At 38.4% G+C, this 21,933-nt stretch overlaps 1 protein-coding gene across 2 annotated transcripts; it reads right to left on the reverse strand.

Moving 5' to 3' along the window:
* Positions 1-16,810: 16,810 nt before the first annotated feature.
* Positions 16,811-21,356, reverse strand: EMB1586 (P-loop containing nucleoside triphosphate hydrolases superfamily protein). Of its 2 annotated transcripts, none has more exons than XM_010277998.3 (2): positions 20,953-21,356; positions 16,811-18,724 (listed from the first exon to the last, which is right to left on the reverse strand). In XM_010277998.3, the coding sequence occupies exon 2, from the start codon at positions 18,639-18,641 to the stop codon at positions 16,929-16,931; it is 1,713 nt and encodes a 570-aa protein (XP_010276300.1). In that variant the 5' UTR covers positions 18,642-18,724; positions 20,953-21,356; the 3' UTR covers positions 16,811-16,928. The 2 variants fall into 2 exon arrangements, with proteins under 2 accessions (XP_010276300.1, XP_010276302.1); XM_010278000.3 differs by having other exon boundaries at positions 16,811-18,761.
* Between the last annotated feature and the right edge of the window lie 577 nt (positions 21,357-21,933).

Below are 21,933 nucleotides of genomic sequence, written 5' to 3' on the forward strand. Positions count from 1 at the left end.
AACCGACCCGGAAACGGAACCGTTCTGGCCACTGATTTTCGGGCCAGCAGAAGAAGGAGGAGGAGGAGGAGGAGGAGGGCGGCTGTAGCAACGATGATGACGATGACTAAAAACGGCAATAGTGACGACAATGGCGAACTACAGCGGCGGCGCTGAAAGTAGATCCGAGATTTCTCTCAGTCTCAGATCTCTCTCTCTCAGATCTGTCATCTAGACTCTTAGCTTTCTCTCCCATATCTCTCTCATTGTCTCACACATCCAGTAGATCTTAGATCTAAGATCTCCCTCAACTGATCTCTCTCTCTCTCTCTCTCTCCAATAGATCTCAGATATGAGATCTGAGAGATTTCTCTTTTCATTCTTGAATCTTTCTCTTATTTAATAAACCCAAACCATTCTCCAGGTTGAACGGTTCAATGGTCAAACCATTTGGATCAACGATTCGTTGACTAATTCAACAGTTTTTGACCAAAGACCGGGTTTGGGGTGAAATAGAACCGGTTGCTTGGATGATTTCCGGTCCGAACGATCCGATCGTCCGGGTCAACGACGACTCAAAAACATTGCTAAAAATCCCAACACCATCCTAATTGTAAATTTGGCCTGGCCATCCCGATTACCAAAGTTTTGGGTTTTCCCGAGTCCCACCTCAAACCTTGTTAGTGGTAAAACCATAAAAGAGCCACCCCGACTAGGGCGGAGCAGGTTAGAACCCCATGAAAATGGATTAAATTGCCATCTCTACCTATCGTCTGCCCCAAAAGATCAGAACTAATAGTACCATTCGTGATAGTTTCCTCCATTTCCACCATATAAATTCTAAACATCTATCATCTACTAGCATTACCATTCACTAATGGGAATTCCAATCTTATCACTATAATCACCCTAAGCTATGAAAAAATACTAAAGCAATTCATACTTTATTATCTTTCAATAATCATATAAATATTGACGGAAGACATAAATACAAAATTGACATGGATTGACAAAGCATTCTATAACTGTTGCCTCAATGAGCTCTACAATCCATTACACCCTTGGAGTCGATGTATTTAATTAGAAAAGATCTGCAAGCATAACTAATGTTAACATCTCTTCTAATTTGTAATATCTATTGGTTCAAGCTTTTTTTTATTATTATTTAACTTAATGTATTATTATAAACCCATTGAGACAACATAGAAGACACATCTTATGGAGGAGTCGACGATCAGAGGTGAAAGCGTTTAGAGAATACCCCAACCCGTTGGAAGAGTCAATCAAAGAAAATGAAAAACACACTGTTCCGAGAGATGAATAGAGTCGAAAGTGAACCTAGCCTGTAAAAACAAAAAAAAAAAGAGAACATTAATGAAGTGCAAATACTCCCACAAAGCTGATCAGAGCGTTTGGGGCTGAAGTAATGATGGAACCCTATGGCTGAAACACCATAAAAAGAAAAAAAAAATGTTACCTATACGCAGAGAAACGGCAGTTACTCTCGTTCAACAACACTCTCCAACACAAATGAAAATTAAAATTTTATATATTTTCAAGCTTTTTTGCATAGTAAGTGCTGCGAAATGGAGTCAAATGAAGTGCTCCTCACCTCATCCTATTGAAACACAAAACCCTAATGATCTTATTCTCACAGAAAAACCAAAACCAAACCCAAACCCATTTTCAAAACTCGGTGGAAAGCTTGGAAGAGATGCTTCATGTTTGGACAAGGCGGTGACTACGATCATAGTTGATGATTGAACAACCCTCAAACCTTCACAATCGTATGAATAAGGGGTTGTTGAAGATACAAAAATTGTGAACCGACCGGAGGGTCCGTCAATCTAGAACGAGACAAAGTAGTTGTTCATAGTAAATGCATAAGGCACTGTTGGATTTTAATCTCATAAGAGATTAAATCCAATGGGTTTGATTGGTCAATTACATGAGAAATTACATCTGCACACTTGATTGAAAAATCAGTTTTTCTCTTACAAAACCCAGTTTTGAACTTATCCCACATTGGAAAATTATAAGTTTTGTTTTCAGTATTTCAACAAGAGCTGATTTACACTCCTTAAAATTAGTAGAGGAGAGTATGGGAATTCGATACCGCGCACGCGTGTGCACACATGTGTGTGGCGCAATGAGGCGCACTTTGCACGCACCCGCGTGGCTCATGATGGGCGGCTTTGGTTTTGGTGTGTTGCTGACCGTTGATCACCGTTGATGAGATCAACGATCACGATTCGATCGGGTGTGATCAAGAGGCATAATTCAAAGTTAACAGTCACTAACTGTTAACTACTTTTTAAACAGTCATAATGTTTGAAATTATGACTGTTCAATGTGCCTTCTCTAAACCAGTACATACATTTTCTTCATACCTCTTCACAAATTATTTAAGGAGCATGAATCAGACTCCAAAACACACAATTTCGAACTTCACTTTCTCTCTCTCTCTCAGTCCAGTCTGCTACAGTCTCACAGAAGGTTTCTTTGGAGACTCTTCAACTTTGCTGGTTACAGATTCTCGCCCAAGGCTCTGTTGTATCCTGGGAACGAATTTGCCTGTAACCCAACAACAAACTCAATGAAACTGAGTGGGGGCAAATAACGTTCTAAAGACAGTGTCTTTAGACACGCCTCCGAGCTTCTCATCCAAAGTTACAGTGACCCCAGATCTCCAACAGGCACAAAGATGGAGAAAACAAATATTTTTAAAGCATGACTCAAGTTATACTTGGTCGTAGTGAATTAACTAACCAGGAAAATGCAGTGAAGAAATCTAAGAAAACCATATTTCGCTACTTCATCCCCGGGTGAATTTTCCCATGCCACTCAGTATATGGTTATTAAGAACATGGAAGATGCATATCATCCGCCACATCTAATTAAAGCTTTGAAAGAAACCATTTCATGTGCACAATTCTAAACACTGTGGTTCCCCCAGTTTCATAGCCTGAATTTCCAGTCTGCAATCCATAAATGTACAATTTCTTACATGTTTGCATTGAGATATCACAGTACGTTCAGGCACTTCAGTCATAAGTGGCAGATTGACAACTTCTGCAGGTTCTAAAATTACTTGATGAAAGAGATATAATATTAAAATAGGAAAAGCACAACCCTTCTAAACACAGTGGCTCCATGGTACCTTGAATTTCTACTAAACCACTTAGCCATGTGCGGCTGAGTGACTTTTTTTTTCGAAACAGTATGTTTTATCGTGAAAGTGAACATTAGAATATAATCAACTCACGCTTTATGTTTAAAGAGTAAGATGTGAAGCATTTTATTCATCTATTGTAGAACAATTGGAGTTATTGTGGGATTTCTTTCTTCTTTTTTTTTTTGATAAATATTGTAGAATTTATTTTCTCCATATTTAATATTAAAAAACTTGTTTTTGAGAAGTTGTAAGACATTTTTCTGGTGGGCTTAATATATCAAGCCCTAAAAACAAGGCTTCAACTAGGACAGGTCTAACACAAGCCCTGCCTAATACAACCTGAACTTGTTCTGAGCTTGGGTTCAAATTTTCAAGCCTCAGTTTGAGCCTGGGCCTGAAAACCCAGGACTAGCAAAATCTTGAGCCAGGCTCAGCTCAAGACATTGGGTAGCCTGAACCAACCCAAGCCTGGCCCAATGTAGACCCAAGTTCATTGTTGACTTCATTTCATTGAAATTACATACTATAAAATAGGATGTAAATTACAAATAAAATGTCAAAATATTCAACTAAAAGGAATTGAACTTTAAGCATATCTATAATAAGCAACTCTTCAACCATTTAAAACAAAGCTAGTTCATTTTTATGACAGATCAGTTATTATGTATACAAGACTAATAAATCTGCCCAGCCCAACAAAGGCCTGCAATTGTATTGGTTTAGGTTAGACTGGGATTGAACCTAAGAGATTGGACTTAACCTTGGAAATAGGCTCGGGCTCAGGCCCTAGGCACCATTAAGGTTGGGCCTAGGATGGCCCTAAGCCCAGCGTGGCCTGCCTAAGTTGCACTCCTACCTAAAACAAATCAGCCCATGTTCAAGAAAACACCTTCCAGCATCCAACAAAAAACTACCTCCAATCAGTAGTCCGTAACTACTCATATACAAAATGTTTATTGCAAAATGAGACAAGTATGGGATTCCCCAAATTCCTTGATAGATAACCACAATGATATCATGCCAATTAATCATCTCATGACTGCCCTATACAAGGAGGCTTTGTTGTTGAATAAAGAGGAGCTTTTTTTCCCACTGTTCCATGGAGAATTTGCAATTTAAATAAAGAGGAGTTGAGTTGCATTTATAGAAGAAAAGCATGTTGGAACAGATCGAAGAACTAGATTTGAGGTAACCTTCAAGACTAAATGAGGAAGAAGATAGCCAGGGAGGAATTTGGCCATTTATCACACATTGAGGATATATGGGCACCAAAAATCAGAGGTACTACAGCTAAAAAGGGTTTAGAGGTTATATGTGGCTCATGATGTCACAAGGCCCAAGATGGAAAGCATTACTCTTCGTCAAATTTCACCAGTACAAGAAGAACAAGGACCTCAATGGTAATAAAGCACAAGGACCAAATGGGTTTCCCATTACATTTTATAAGAAATGTTCCCCTGTCAAGAGAGAAGAATTTATTTAAGTGATGCAAGACTGTCATGATCAAGTAAATCCATCACAGGCAGCTAATTCCATCTTTATATCTTTCATTCAAAGACAGAATGTTCTTCAGACATGAAGAATTATCGCCCTATAAATTTAATTAGTAGCACTTATAAGGTGATTTCTATAGTGTTGGCAAATAGATTGAGAAGAGTCTGACTTTTATCTTTTATCTTCCATCCATCTCAAAGTGCTTTTATATAGATGGATGTGAAATTTTACATGGTTCCCTAATTACCAACGAATGCATCAACTCAAGAATACGTCAAGGAATTTTAGGATTGAAAGACAAACTGGAGAATGGAAATAGCATAAGACCATGTCTAATGGAGTTGGAGTTTTGTTGAGTACATGCTTCATAGATTGGGCTCTGAAAGTCTGATGTCAAATGGAGATTGTGGATTTCAAGTTTCAACATGTATATCATCTACAATGTTCTCTATTTTAATCAATAGCCCACAGAAAGCATATTTTGATAGAAAAAGGGACGTGCAGCAGGATGATCCCCTAACACCATTCCTCTGCACAATCATGGTTGAAATGCTTAGCAGGCTGGTGTAATGAGTTGTACAAGGTGGATGCATTGAGAGATTCAGGGTAAACCAAGGCATCGTAACAGTTGTGATACTCCATTTTGCAAATGACTATCAAATTCACGCTAGCTAGCCAAGTTGACATGCTTTTCTTAAGATGTCCGTTGGTTTGTTTCAAGACAACATCGGATCTCAAAATTAACCATTCTTTGGATGCCAATTATAGATCTAAAATTCACGCTAGCTAGCCAAGTTGACATGCTTTTCTTAAGATGTCCGTTGGTTTGTTTCAAGACAACATCGGATCTCAAAATTAACCATTCTTTGGATGCCAATTATAGATCTAAAAATTACAGGTACCATTTAGCAAGAGGTTTAAAAGGAAGCTAGCAGGATGGGGGAAAAAAGCACATTTGCGGAGGGTCCTCATGCTTATTCAAAGATCTCAAAATTAACCATCAGTCGTCCGAAGTCTGGAAAAGTTGTGGTAAGTATTATCACCTATTATCCTTGTCACAAGTGTGTGTAAACCAAGGGAGCTAGAGACTGGGAGTTTGCTTATTGGGCACTCTTACACAAGTGACTGTGGAGGTACACGGAAACAATTGAGTTATAGTGAAGATTGATCAAGAGTTAAGTATAGAATAATGGTTCTCTAACCATCATATGGTGGAAAAGAAAGTTTACAAGGTCCCTGAAAGGGTTTAAATAAGTTAAACTAATCTTATTCTGGTAAGTTTTTCCAAACAAGAATAATTATTAACATCATCTAAGTCATGTCATAACTATATGAGGTTGGCTAGGGGTGAGCATTATTCGGTTAAAACCGAAATACCAAATCGAAAATTGCAGTTTTGGTTTTTCGGTTCGGTTTTTGGGTAATTCAGTTTTTAGGAATTTCAGTTCTCAGATTTAGAAATTCGATTAACCAAAAAAACAGAATTAACTAAAATTTATTATATAATATGTAATATATAATATACAATATATAACTAACCGAATGCTTAACCCTAATTGGCAACATAAATCCTGATTACCTTGCAAAAAAATTAAAAGAAACAAATGAATGCTAAATTGCGAGTTAAGTCCTTATCAAACTACATATATTGTACAAATCATAAGATTCATACAAGGAGTCATTTCTGGGACCTGTGGAAGAACAGTTCACCAAGAGGTTGGCCTTGTGGAAGAGTAATTATTTGTCCATAGGAGGAAGAATCACATTGATCAAATCTACTTTGGCCAATCTACACGTTTACTACTTGTCAATGTATAGGATACCAATTGGGGTAAGTAAAGGCCTAGAGAAGTTGATGAAGGATTTTTTGTGGGAGATAGGTGAGGTGAAGAAGGATCATAAGATAAGTTGGGAGATGGCCTGTAGAAGTAGGAGATACGAGGGTTAGGTCTTGGGAACATACAAGAGAGGAATATGGCATTGCTTGGGAAATGGTTATGGAGACTGCCAATGCATAGAGATAAGTTGCGGGCAAAGGTGATAGTCAGTATCCATGGACTTGTGGCAAATGGTTGGGACTCTAGAACTTCAGTATCCATTTGTAGTATTTTGCCTCTTTTTACCACATATCAATTATAGTTCGAGACTCGAGAATCTAGTTAAGTTTTGGAATCATGTTTGGGTGGACAACCTTCCACTAAAGATACAATTTCCCGCTCTTTCCAACCATAGAGAGGAACCTATATCCTGTTTTCTAGATCTATCTAATGCAATTGCTGGGTGTAATTGGGATTTGGGCTTCAAAAGAAGGCTTCATAATCATGAGCTGAACAGTGTCACAAACCTACTACAAAGCTTGGAAGAGGTGTGTTTAGAAGATGGTAAGAGGGATAGCAGAATTTGGACCCTAACACCCTCTAGTAGGGGTGGCAACGAGCCGAGCTTTTCACGAGCTGCTCGAGCTCGGCTCGTGAAAAGCTCGGCTCAGCTCGGTTTAAACAGAGCTAGAGCTCGAGCTTGAGCCCAATTCACTAGCTCGATTATTAAACAAGCCGAGCTCGAATATATATATTATATATATAATAAAAATATTATAATTATTAATTATTATAATTCTTAATTTTTTAAATATCAAATAAAAAATATTTTTATATATAATTTTTTATTTTTATAAAATATTTTTTCTCAAAATCAAGCTCGAGCCGATCTCGAGCTCAAGGTTCTGGCTCGAACCAAGTTCAAGCCTTGTAGAATAGTCTCGAGCCGAGCTCAAGGCTCGAATCCACCCCTACCATATAGTACCTTCACTCGCAGTTCCTTTTTATCATCCCTTACCCAACCAAGTGAAAACTAGGGGCCTCTCTTTCCTTTTAGGGAGACTTTTGAGTACTCCTATCCCTCCTAGGGTAGGTGATTTGTGCTAGGAAATATATCTAAAGAGAATTAATACCTGTGAATTACTACAAAGAAAAAGACCTAATTGGTGCCTCTCCCTCCACTAGTGCTCCCTTTGCAAAGTTCATGGTGAGAATTGATATTTAATCTCCAGCCCTTTTTCTTTTTCAATTTGGGATTGGTTTTTTTCTTTGTTTGGGTGAAAGTGGAACCCTCCGCCTAATGTACAAAGCTTATTTGCTCTTACTTTCCTGAGTTGGACAAAGAAGAGGGGAAGATTGCTTTGGAGATGCACAAGGGCAGCGATGTGTTAGACAATTTGGGAAGAGAGGAAACAATGAACATTTCTTTTTTTTTTATCAATAACATACTTTCATTAGATTAATATATTGCAACAGTACAGAAAACAGAGAGTTAAAAAAGGCTTAACCCTCCCCAAGAAAGCAACAACAAGCTCACAATATAGCCCAGTACAATTGATCCCTTCCCACACCTTGTTTTGCCAAAGCATCTGCAAAGGCATTAGCTGTTCTTTTCACCCACTCAAATTGGATGTCCATCCCCCTAGTTAGCCATTTGATTTCCCTTCTTTCATTAGCAAACTTCCAAAGACCACTTCCCCTTTGCAGCCAGCTCAACACTAACTTTTGAGTCCCCTTCAATAATTAATTTTTGTACACTCAGTTACTTACTCTTTCTAATACCCTCCAATACAGCATAGATCTTTTTTTTTTATCAATAACACTTTCATTAATTCATCAGTATAAAATTTCCAAGTGGAAGACAAACACACTTATCTTCCAAGAGTCACAAAGAGCTTCAAGAAAGGAAAAAAGAAAAAGACAAAGACACTAACGTTACAGCTTAGCCCAAAACAATGAATCCCTTTCTGCCCCTTGTTTAGCTAAACCGTCAGCTAGAGAATTAGCTGATCTTTTAATCCAACATGTCTTAACTTCCATCTCCCGCACCAGCCACTTGAATTTCCTCTTCTCATTATTATACTTCTATAAATCATTTTGATCTTTAGCCAGCCACCCTATCACCACCTCTGAATCCCCTTCAATTATGAGTTTCTTGATGTTCAATTCCTTAGCTTTCCGAACTCCTTCCATAACTGCACAGATCTCAGCTCTAAGAGAGTCACCCACTCCAATTGGGCCTGAGAACATAGCAGAGATGACCCCATTTTCATCCCTAAAAACACCCCCGATCCCCGATTGTCCCGGGTTTCCCCTACTACATCCATCAAAGTTTAATTTCAAGAATCCACTAGGTGGGGGGGACCAAGCCACACTCATTACTGACTTGGTCTGCGTGCATTGCCATCACCTTCCCCTCTTCATCTCTGAAAACACCTCCTACACTTGAAGGGCCTGGATTACCTTCGCTACTCCCATAAAAAGTTAGCTTTATAAAACCATTGCCACGTGTTGACCACACAGGAGAAGCAGTAGACTAAGCCCGAGCAGAATTAGCCACTTCCACCCAGCAATTCAACAACATATTTGTAGACACATCATCAAATAGTTGCACAGATTTTAGCCAATGCACCACCCTAACTGTTATGGCCTCAATAACACCTTTGTTTCTTTCCTTTTCAGAAAATATTCTGGAATTCTTTTCCTCCCATAAAGTCCAGCAAGTAGCAGCCCTCACACATTTCCACATGATCCTTCCCCTTCTTTTAGGCCATCTAAAGAACAAAGAGCTAAAAAGACTTTGGATGTTTGATGGGGGTCCACCTGCAACCAAAAAGGGAAAAAAAAACTATTTTCCAAATAACAGAAGCAAAAGGGCAAGAAATTAATAAGTGGTAAGAGCTTTCACGATTAGCCTTACAAAGAATGCACCAATAAGGCCTTTTCCTTTAGAGGAAGTCACAAGTGTTACATCTTCCCAAGAAAGCTTCCCAATAGAAAGCTCCAATCCTTGAGGAATCGGCTTACCCCAAACTTCCTTAACTAGGAAAAAGGTTACTGTTAGAAGGCAAGAGGGACTTGAAAAAGGAAGTACCCGGAAGGAGTTAGAGTTCATAGTCTCTTATCCCTTTCAAAGGGATCCAACACCACCTCATTTAAGATTTGAATCAAGTTCAGTATGCTTTCAGCTTCTGAATCCCTTAGGCCTCTCCTAAGCCCTAAATCCCAATCAAACCCAAATTTGGATTGAGAAGGAACCAGAAAACTAGATACAACCTTGCCTTTATATCAGGAAAGTGAGTAAAGGGAAGGAAATTTTTCTTTCAAAGGTAAATCACCCACCCAAATGTGTTCCCAAAATTTAACCTGATTTCCAAAACAAAGGTCATACCTGATGTGTTGCAGAAAAGAGGGTAGAATTGCATGTATGGATTTCCAAGGAGAGCCATCGGTTGATCTTTCCAAGTCCCTGTATCCCAATCAAACCCAAATTTGGATTGAGAAGGAACCAGAAAACTAGATACAACATTGCCTTTATACCGAGGAAGTGAGCAAAGGGAAGGAAATTTTTCTCTCAAAGGTAAATCACCCACCCAAATGTGTTCCCAAAATTTAACCTAATTTCCAAAACAAAGGTCATACCTGATGTAGTGCAGAAAAGAGGGTAGAATTGCATGTATGGATTTCCAAGGAGAGGCACCAATTGATCTTGCCGAATTCCCTGTATCCCAACGATCCTCAACCTGACTATGAATACTCAAAATAACTCTAATCCACAACTTTTCCTTTTCACCTTCCAACCTCCACAATCATTTTCCCAACAAAGCTTCATTTTTTTTTCGAACATTACCTAGTCCCAAGCCTCCAACCCCTACTTTTAGAGGCCAATTCCCAATTCAAGCATGTTTGGTCCCCACCACCTAGAGATTTGTTAAGCTCAGTTTTGATTGTAGTAGTGAAGGCAACCTGTGCCCATAGCATTGGAGTGCTGAGAAATGAGGAAGGAAATGTTAATGCATTTTACTCAAGCCCAATTGGAGTCGGGGACTCTCTAAGGGCTGAAATTACGGTGGTTATTTAAGGGTCAAAAGGCTAAGGAGATGAACATCAAGAAGTTTCTAATTGATGGTGATTCAAAGCTTATAATAAGCTGGCTCCAAAAAGAAGAGGCTGGATGGTGGTTCTATATATATGAGAAGAGGAAGGCTGTTAAATTGTTACAAGAGACAGAGGAGACTTGTAATTGGGTCAAAAGAGATGCAAATGCCTTCCCTGATACACTTGCCAAACAAGGGGTGTGAAGGAACAGTTTATTTTGGGTTGTGATGTAATTTCAGTTGGGGAGTGGCTAAGAGAGTTTATCCCTTCCCCCTTCTTTCTCTTATATTGTACTTATTCTATTCTTAATTAATAACACTGTTTCTGTTATTGATAAAAAAATATCATAAGATTCATGAAATGAACTGTAGATACTAATATTTTTCAGAAAAGATTCAAACATAAGATTGAGTCATGAATCGTAGTGTAAATTTTAAGATCTTAACAACTAGAAGCTAGAAGTTAATACCTTCCTGTTTTTCTTTTGGATATCAGCATATGTTTATTTGCATTTCTTGGCCTTCCTAAGAGTAGGCACAGCCAAGGTTTAATCTTTCTGGTTGTATCACTTGTATGTCCTCTTCACTTACTTAATAATCTCTTCGGTTGTTATTGATCAGAAAGATAAGATGCCTACAAATAAAGACTGAATTACAAAAACAAAGAATAAGACCTATTGCTGGATCCTCTCTATGCAATTAAATAACCAAAAAAAATATACTGTTCACATCAACGAATTATCCAGCAAAGGTAACATTAAAATTATACTGTTCATATCAACGAATTATTTTACCAAAAAAAAATATCAAAGAACTACCAATTATCCAGCAAAGGTAGAAACATCTTCTCCAGTTTTACTACTGTGTCTCTTTCTTCATAGAATTTGAGGAAACTTTAAAATCTGTCTTGGTTTTTTTCTTTTCTTTTTTTTTTTTTTGATCAGCAAAGATTTTGTTCTTTTAATTAATAATAGAGAAAAAGTTACAATAGTTATAGGTTGCAGAAATGCATTAACCCAATCTGCAACCACATACAATCAGCTACAGTTCTGCCCAGTACAAGGTAGATCTATTTGCTCCCTGTTTTGCTAGGGTATCCGCCATCCCATTTGCATTCCGTTTGACCCAACCAAACTGAGAGTTGAGCCTCCTTGCAAGTGTGTCAATTTCTCTGAAGATAAATTTGAGCTTCCAAGGTACTGATATGATGTTTTTAGCCCAAGAAATGACCAGTAGTGAGTCTCCTATTTCTATATCTGTTGCTCCTATCTGCTCATCCATCTTTAGACCTTGAAGTAGGGCTAGGGATTCATCCTGTATTGAGTCACCAATACCTATTGGTCCTGAGAAGAGTGACACCACCACACCCAGATGATTTCTAATCACACCCCCTATGCCTGCCCTTCCTGGGTTACCAAAGGAACTGCCATCAAAGTTTAGTTTTAGTTTGTTCAATGCAGGTGGCTTCCATTCCACTCTCACAACTACTTTGGGTGCATCTATTTGTGCTACTTCAGTCCAACTTCTTAGAATCTCATTCATGGAGAAATTTTTTAGTAGCTCCATGGTCATCACCCAATGTGCAGCTTTGATTTTTATGGCTTCAATAACTTCCTCCTTTGATTTACTTTTTTCAGAGAAAAGTCTTACGTTTCTTTCCTTCCATATAGTCTATACTGTAGCAGCTCTTGCTGCCTTCCATAAGTACTTCCCTCTTTTCTTCTGTTGTCTCAGGAAGGAGGGGCTGAATAGACTTACCACATCCTGTGTGGGAGCCCATCTGTATCCAAAGAGAGAACAAACAACATTCCAAATACCAGAAACAAAAGAGCAGGATACAAGGTTATAAGGATGTCTTTCCTTTATATTGGGCACATATATGATATATCATCCAAAGGTTGGAGGAGGCCTCAATTTAAGACCCCTCCAGCAGATAAGACCCCTGTTAGACAAGTGGTGGTAATTTGGTATTGCACCTCAGCACCCCTGTGGAGGACAGTGACAGCAAAGTATGGCACCATGTGTCTTGCATGAGGACCACCTCAAATAAGCAGTCCTATCATCCTATGTTATGCTGTTTGAAAAGGTATCAGAAGGCCCTTATCCTTTTATTAGTGGAATAATATATAATGTGGGTAATGAGGACAATTTTTTGGAAGGTACATGGTGTGACAGGTAATTACTAAAAGGTCCTCTTCCATTATTAAATTCAACTATTCAATAACATCCAACAAAGAGTATGTGATGCAGGATTATTTTTTTGTAGTTAGCTACAACTATTTCAAAAGATTAATCAAAACAGTACAGTTCTCTACAGCAGAGCTAATGATGCAACAAAAGTACAAAACTAGTAGAAGACAGCAACAAGAAGTGTTGAATCTTAAGGTGAAATAGTACACTTGAAACTAGAACGAAGAACAACCCACTTTTAGGAATGGAAATCACCACTTGAAACTGGAAATCCTTCTACAAACATTATATGAGGCTTTTATAGCTGCCTCCAAGCAAAGTGACGCCCTAACACAGTTTGACAAAAACACCCCAACTTAAGTGACTCACATGGCAGTCACATAACTCAACTCGAAAAAATAAAGGGTATACGCTGTACATTTGAGAAACTACTTATATATGTCCTAAACTTTTAAAAACAACTTATATGTACCTTGTTGAACTCTCCAATGTTAAGTCTTAACAGATAATGTAAAAAGACAAAAATATCCTTAACCTAGTCATTAAATTTTCAAAATCTGCCATTCTCTATTCATTTGGGAAGGGGAGAGAGAGAGAGAGAGAGAATGGGATGGAACTAACTATGGGTTCTCCATTATACAGGAAGAGAGGTGGTGAACTATGAGATACCTAGACTTAACACTGGGATCGCATGTTTGTGTTTGTTCTCTTCAAGCAGAAACAAAGACAAACAATCACTCCACCTACTTCAAGGAACCACTTCAGCACTCAAAAGTTCACAGAGGAGAATGATTTGGGGTTTCCTGTGACCACTGCTTTCTTCAATGCCTGAAGTGAAACAGCTATGAGAAGACATTGAAGGAAGCAAGCAAACACCACCGAATATTCATTTGGCCATAACCAAAATGACTGGGGGAAAATTTTGAACCTCACCTGTTTACCCAAAGTCATATATGAGAGAGACCCCTCAGTACTCAGTACTTCCTCAACGATCTCAAACTCTGCGCTGAGACCTTTTAGATTCTAAATCTTAGACCTAAGTCATATATGAGAGAGATCTGTTTTCACCATTTAGAAGTCTAATCTTAGACCTTTTAGATTCTAAAACCAAAATCTTGACAAAAGACAAGAGTCAGAGATGTCGTCTCTAAAAGACATTGAGGATGGTGCCAAGGGGTTACAGATGAGGAGTCAGAGACATCAATTATCAAATGTCCCTAAGTAAATGTTTTCTTAACAGATGGCCTATTTGTGTTATGTGGGGCCATCTTGTAAGGTACATATAAGTTGTTTTTAAAAATTCAGGGACACTGAAATAGAAAAGTTTTGCATTCTGATTGGGCAAATTATGTTATGTGAGAAATTATACTAAAATTTTTCCACTAATAGGCACAAAGGACAAAAACACTGAAATAGAAGAGTTTTGCATTCTGATGTCAATTTATGGACTGTTAATGGCTGCTTGCAAGAATTAAAGAGAAGATAAAGACCAAAATCTAGAACAATTCAATCAGCCCTAGAATAGAATCACTATAGGACTTATATGAATCACTCAGAATAGCAATAATAAGAATAAGTTACAATCAAAATATCCATAACCACCTTTTTGCATACATATATAGACACTATATGGGTAGTCAATCCCACTAGAACAAGAAAAACTAGATAACTCCTAAACTACTTACCAATTATTATGAAATTTTATACAAAACTAAACTGTGACCAGAAAAATCGAATTCTAATGTCAGAAAAACATGTAAAATGACCAAAATACCGCTAGTATCTAAAAATAAAAAACACATAAGAATATCAGAAATTTCATATCTGACCACTTGCCCCCTGCATTAGATTGTCCGTGAACCAGTTAGAAATGACCCTCCAATTCATTAAGCACTCAGGGAGATGCATAAACCATAATAAGAAGAATGACAGAAGGAAAAAGGAAAATGATATATGCATTGAAGTCAAGACAATAAATAACAAATGCTCCTAGAAAATGCAAAAGTCAATGGTAAAACAACTACTGGAAACATTCACTTACTCGATGGTAGAAATAATCATACAAGCATAGAATATGGTATATGTCAGCTGCATCATGCTTTTTGACATATTTGAGAAGCTTTATTTCATCAACGCTCTGATCAAACAAGTCTTTGTTGTTCTTGATAATTTTCAGATAGACACCCATACCTGTATGCAAATCATGTGCTTGAATAGCTTTGCTAAATGCAGCTGATCCAAGGAATTCAGTGACATGATAATATCCAGCAATCACTGAATTTAGAACAAGATGGAAATTTTTATCCTCTTCAAAGCCCATCCTGCAGGGAAAAGAAACTGGATAATCAAGTGAGATAGATACAATACCATGGAGAAAGAGGAACTTAGAAAGCCTCTCACGAAGACATCCACCAGCGGTTACCAAAAAGTAATAATTGAACTACTCTAGCACAGATAGCATATTGCTAGAACAGCATGCGAGAAAACAATGACTAATAACTCATATTTAAACAACCGTACGACATTTTACCCTCACTCTCTCCACCCAAAAAAAAAAAACCAAAAATGGAAGCAAAACATGCCTGTTTTTCCCATGCACAATCTTGAGATTAAAAGTTTCAAACTCCTCCTAAGCTTTTATCTGTCTCACTTTCTCCTGCACAGCAGTTGCTTCTTCATCCTCTAGCGCCGTCCCCGTTTCCTCCTCTCTCGCATCGCTAACTTTGTCATCCTCCCTTTTCTTGATATGCTCCTCTTCAGTAATAGCCATAGTTTGAGAGTGTTGAAGCAGTTGAGTTTGATGATATTATGGCATTAGCATTATTTTCATCCTGGAAACTCTTTCAAGGTGAAGAATCAATGCTCTTCCTCCTCCATGAGGCAAGCATGTCATCAGCCCCCATCAATGCATTCCCATAATCATCAACTTCATCACCAATCACAGCATTGCCCTCGGTAGACCATAAAGATTTAGTAGAATTTCCCTGCATCAAGTCCCCATCTTTCAGAGGGGGGTGGAAAAGAAAATCCACTGTCAGTGTAATTTGGTACAGTTTTACAAGCACCCTTTTAGTTCCTCGTGAATCGTGATGTATTTATCAGAATCCTACTTACTTGTCCTTTTATATGTTATTTTTTATCGATTTACAAACCTTAATTAATTAGTTTTATTCTTAAGTTTTGAGGCTTATGGCCATTACGCCTTTAACCTTGATCATCCTGTCTCCATCCCATCTTTGATTCCCTACTCCTAAACCTAACAGCTTCAAAACTCATTGGTATTTTACCTTCATAATGCTTCTTAAACAAATTGATCAATATCAACTTTGATCACTACCAAGCGCAGAGTTTTCTTTTGATATTTGATGATACGCCCACACTAATAACTCCCCTCCCCAAGTGTTGGTGGTTGTTGGAATCGAATCCCCACCTATACTGGAACGAACAAACTCGGATTCAGTCCTCTCAAGACCATGCTCACACTGTCCTCACAGCCCCTTGCAACTGTGCATTAGGAATATCTCCCCCATGAACAAAAATATGCAAGTACGGAGATATTCCCAATACACGGTTACAAGTAGACCTGTTCATGGGCCGGATAGCCCGATGGCCCGGCCTGTACCCCGGTCGGGCTTGGTCATGTAATTAGGCCCGCGGGCCTGACCTCAGGCCTAACACAGTAAGCCCGACTGGGTTACGAGCCAGGCTCGGGATTTGTCAAAAAATCCCGGCCCGAGCCTGACTCGGCATTATATATTTTATAAAATACATAATATGTATTTTATATATTATATAAAATATATAAATAATATAATATTTATTGAAATATATATATTTATAATTTAATATATACATTTTTTTATTTTTTTCTTTATAATTTCTCTCACTCTCTCTCTCTCTCAAGCCTTAGAAAAATCTGTTAATACAGAGTGAAAGTCCATCCCGAGCCCGGCCCATGAACAGGTCTAGTTGGAAGTGGCTGTGCAGAACAAACCAGCTAACCTACTAACCAAGCCACCCCTCAGTTGCTTGAAGGTACAGACCCAAGAACAAAGTTCCTCTATCAATATTAACATATTTTAATAAACAGCATAACTTTTGTTTATCCACCAGGAAATTCGGAAGAATAGGAAGAAACAAGACTTGAAGACTAGGTACATAAGTATGATTGCATTCTTATTCCACCTCCTGTTCTGGTTCATGGTCTTGTTCTTCTTTCGAGACAATAAGCTTGCCCTCTGTAAACACACATGCACAAATAGGGATCCCAAGCTGTCTTTGAAGCTTCTTCACAACAAATACCTCAGGCTCCTCGCATATAGTGACAACCGTTCCCTTTCGACCCAGCCGACCTGTCCGGCCAGCACGATGTGCATAGTGTATTGAGTCAGTAGGCAAATCAAGATTGACCACAAGATCACATTCTGAGACATCCAATCCCCTTGCTGATAGTTCATTCGTCACCAGCACTCTCACCTCCCCATCCTTGAATTTCTTCAGAGTAGTCGATCTGGCAAGCTTGCTGAGATCCCCATGCAGCTCCACAGCCTTCAATCCACGAGCCTCTAGCTTGAACACAACATCCTTTAGTTGTTTGTTGTGATTCATGAAAGCAATCACACACTTGGCATTGAGTGCATGAACACATCTTCTCAGGGTGTCCACCTTGTGCTGCGGTTTTGTTACACAATAGTAATGCTTCAGGACAGGTGGTAAGCTCTCAATTGCACCTTGAGTCATTGAGTTAGATGTAGAAACACAAGTAGTGCTTGACGAGGACACAGGTCCAGGAGGCACAGACTCAAGTGGGACAACACTTTTTGCTCTAACAAGAAGAGGGTCACGTCCCCAGCTCCGAGCTGCACGTATCACAGAAAATGGCACAGTTGCAGAAACCATGATAATCTGACGTTCAGCCCACCTAGCTAGTGCACTCTTTGAGCTGGAGGATGTGTCTGCCCCGGACCTCCTTCCAACATGTTCCAATATCCTATGCATGTCCTCACGGAAATTGAAGGAAAGGAGCTCATCAACTTCATCTAAAACAAGGAAACGACAACCATGTGTATGCAGCTTTCCAGCTGCACTAATCTCTGCAATCCGTCCAGGTGTTCCAACAACAATTGCAGGCTTGTTTTTCTTAAGAGCTTCTTCCTGCCTTGATCGGTTTGCACCCCCAACAAGCTGCTGAACCTTCTTCTTGTCATATGGTCCAAAAAGCTTCTCAACTTCTCTCACAATTTGCATACCTAGTTCTCTTGAAGGAGCAACAATAACTGCTTCTATACCAGTTTTCTTTTCAGATTCATCCCCATTTGATATTTTTTTCTTCAGGGGACCCACTTCAGAGAGTATGGGAAGGAGATAGGCTAGTGTCTTTCCAGAACCTGTGTAAGACTGTATTACGACATCATGATTCTTTGTAATGGTGGGAATTGCTGTGGACTGAACATCTGTTGGAACTGTGAAGCCTTCTCTCTCCAACCGCTCAATTATCAAAGGTGAGAGATCCAGCTCAGAGAATGTCTTTGCAGCAAAAGGAGCTGCCTCTATTTCAAGGAATTTTTTAACTTCATTTTTGCTTCCACTGCTCTTAACTGGCTTGATTTTAGTCTTAGAAATTTCAACAGCCACATTTACCTGCCCAAGCTTATTGCTTTTATTTCTCTTTGTCGTCTCAACTTTAGGTTTGAATCCAAGGCTTGCAAGGGTTAGGGGCCCACTATTGCTATCATTTGATCTCTGGAACCGCACACTATTGTGAATCCCAGTTATACTGGATAAACTTGATAACTTTCGTAATGGCAGAGAATCTCCAACATAGAGGAATAACCGTGCTGAAACTAATGTAACCATGCTCCGTTGGGTTTTCCCAATTATTAGTTCCATAACTTGTTCACAACAGCTGCCCTGATCAACACTGGAGCATAAGCAGTTACACCCGCAGGAACGAGGATACACTCTATGTTAAGCTGCAAATCCAATTGCAAAGACATGTAGCTAGTTATGCTGCAAAGGTAATTAAAGAGAGAAATACTTTCACTTCATGTATACCAACATGCTAGTTAGTTCATATAGCATCATCAAAATTCAGGACCAATACAAGTCTAATGATTAAAAAGTTAATGCATCTTATAAATAAAATAAAAGTATAGTAATTTTGTCCATACCTACTGACTGGAAAAGTTAGAATCTAATGTTCCTTTTTTTTTTACAACTTTAACTTTTATTAGAAAAACATCAATATATACAAGCATTACAAACAACCCAGGGAGAAGAGCAAGATGCAACCTCTCCCATAAGAACAATCAAAAAAGAAAATTACAACTGAGCCCAATACAAATAATCCCTATTAAACCCCTTGGTTGGCTAAGAATCAGCTATCCCATTAGCTGATCTCCTAACCCATTGAGTCCTCAAAGTCATGCTTCTGGTTAACCATTTAAACTTCTTAATTTCATCTCTACAAATCCACATTACAGACTCTGGCTCTTTAGCCATCCCACTACCAGTTTACATTCCCAACAATGAACTCATCCATATTCAAATATTGTCATCTGCACCCCTTGAGTTATACAGCTAGGAATTCATCCCTGAGAGAATCCCTCACACCATTGGATCCAAGAACAAAGGCAAAACATTACCTAATCAAGTTTTCACCTGATTAGGGTGGTGTGAGTGTTGGGAAACAACTCACTTGGGTTGGTTTGGGTCACCACCCATCATTTGCAAGAATTAGAGGTGATGGGACCTCCAAGAATGGTTTTCAAAAATATTTTCATTTGATATTGACTCCGAACCCAAGGCACCAGCTAAACCAGTCCGGGTATGACTCGGATGGGAAAGGGAAGGGGTTAAGCACCCCTCTCCCGGGTCCAATAGGTGAAGCCCACATGGAACCTAAGCAACCACAAGCACAAATGCATGTTTCTTTAATTACCTAAAGACAACAATGATAGAGAAAGCAAAACAAGCCAAGAATAAGTCAACACAAGAGAATCCACCCCACTTCTACTTTTATTTATTTATTTGAATTTGATTTTATCATGTTATTTTCTTATGGAACCCTATTTGTATACATATTGATTTTATTGGACTAGCAATTTATTTACTCTATTCTTTTATTATATTCTTTTATCAATTTTTTATTTTTTATTTTTTTAAATTTTATTTATTTTATATTATTGTTCCTTTTTGATAGCTTATTCTTTTTTTGATCAATATTTTGATAGCTTATTCTCCTCCCTTGTCACCCAAATATGGTCGAATCTATTTAACTAGCCTCACCCTTTCACCCTTTTGTCCAATTGATTTATTATTTTATTTTTTATATTTTTGTTTTTCTTTATGATTGGATTAATTTGTCCTCCCCGGCCAATCACCCCTCTCATTCCGGTTCTGCACATCAAAGGACCATCTCCATTCTGCTATCTATTCCTTGTTATCATTATCTACTTTTTCCCCCTTTCTTCTGTTCTTTTTTATTTTTTTATTTTCTTATTTTTAGCTATGAGAATCAAACTTCTCATTTACTGGGCGGTCTTCCTCAGCTCAGGCGACAAAAATAGCCAGCAAGTCTGAAATCCTTTATCACAGTGTCGTATGACCAAATTAAACAGACAATTCAAGCCTTCAACATTCATTCGATCAGCACAACAAAATACTCATTCTAAACATCAACTAGCAGAAGCAAAACAAATTTCGTCTTCGGACCGATTCCTAAACAAAACAAAACAAAATACTTATTCTAGACTACTGTGATGAAATGATTGAAAGGAGAAGATGCATGGGGATACATGAATCACTAGCTACTTTATTCAAACAGAGTTCGGCCTTCACTAATCGAAAACAAAAAAACATAGTGAAATGGATAGCATCGTTATGAGCAGAATCTTCAGACAGAGGAACTGAACTAGAAAAAAATAGAGAGAGAGAGAGAGAAAACAGCAGAACTCTAATCGTCTCTCCGAATAGCTAGGAACATCTTTCCTCGAAAAAATGCACACGGTAATCAGTGTAGAAGAGGAAAGCTGCGAAAGATCTGAGTAAGTTTCAAGGTTTTCACAGAACCAGTTCAGCAGAAGCTTCATCACCGGCTCCGGCAACCATCCAGATATCGATTATCCCATAGCGGTGTTGCAACAATACAATGAATCAAACATTAAAGCAACGGAAAGATTACGGTGAGAACTGGACTCACCAGAATCGAATTTGGCCTGAGATTGGACGCTGCAACGAGGGAACCGAGAGTGTTTCGTTCTTAGTTTCCTTTCTTCAAACGATAATGACGACTGATGATCGCAACCGGGAGATTGGAGAGAAGAAACAATCCTCTCGATACAGCTTTCGCCGGCGACCGAGAAGATAATGGATTCAAGTGGCGGCTGTTAGTGTGGTTTGCTCATGACCGGAGGCTGAGAACAGGGGGGCCGTTAGAAGGTTGGGGGAAGACGAAAAGGGAGGAAGAACGGAGAAAAAAATCGATGAGGGTAGAAGAAGAAATTGAGAAACAATGAAGGGTGTGCATTACGGTGATGAGTAAGAGAGAGGAAGAGAGGGAAAGTGAGTGAGGATTAGGTTTCTATTGGAAAAGATTTATTTTTTAAAAGACGGGGTGTATATATATATATATATATGTCAATAAATTTTCTTGATAAAAAATAGAAACCGATAAGGTCAACCAAAAAACTCAAAAACAATTTATCGGGAGAATAAAATATACAAATAGATGAAAGAAAACATAAAGAATTTCTGCAAACTGAATAAACGTAAATAAAATCACCAATACAAGTAAATAAGCACACATCTCAAATCAATCACAAACGGTCAGTAGACAGACGACTCTAAAAGACTGCCTTTGACGGAGAGATGCGAACAGAAGTCACCGTGAGCAGCATGTGCCAAAGAGTCGCGAACTAGGGCTCCAACCCTAGCCCAATTCTAAGTTTTAAACCCTAACTAAATTTCTTCAACCTTAGCTCAATCGAATTCAACCCAAAATTCAGGTTGGGCCCAACCCAACCTTCTTCTCGTCCTTTAAAACCTCATAAAATTTCTTGACTTTAGATCTTAACTCGACTTTCACTATATATATTAATCCAATGTTTCATTAGTATTTGTTTGTTGATGTTATTTTTTTTAGTACAAAGTTCAGAAAAATAAATGTTAAAAATGACTATAT

The sequence above is a fragment of the Nelumbo nucifera genome, chromosome 4 (genome assembly GCF_055504915.1).
Source record: "Nelumbo nucifera cultivar China Antique chromosome 4, China Antique-T2T, whole genome shotgun sequence".
NCBI lineage: Eukaryota > Viridiplantae > Streptophyta > Magnoliopsida > Proteales > Nelumbonaceae > Nelumbo > Nelumbo nucifera.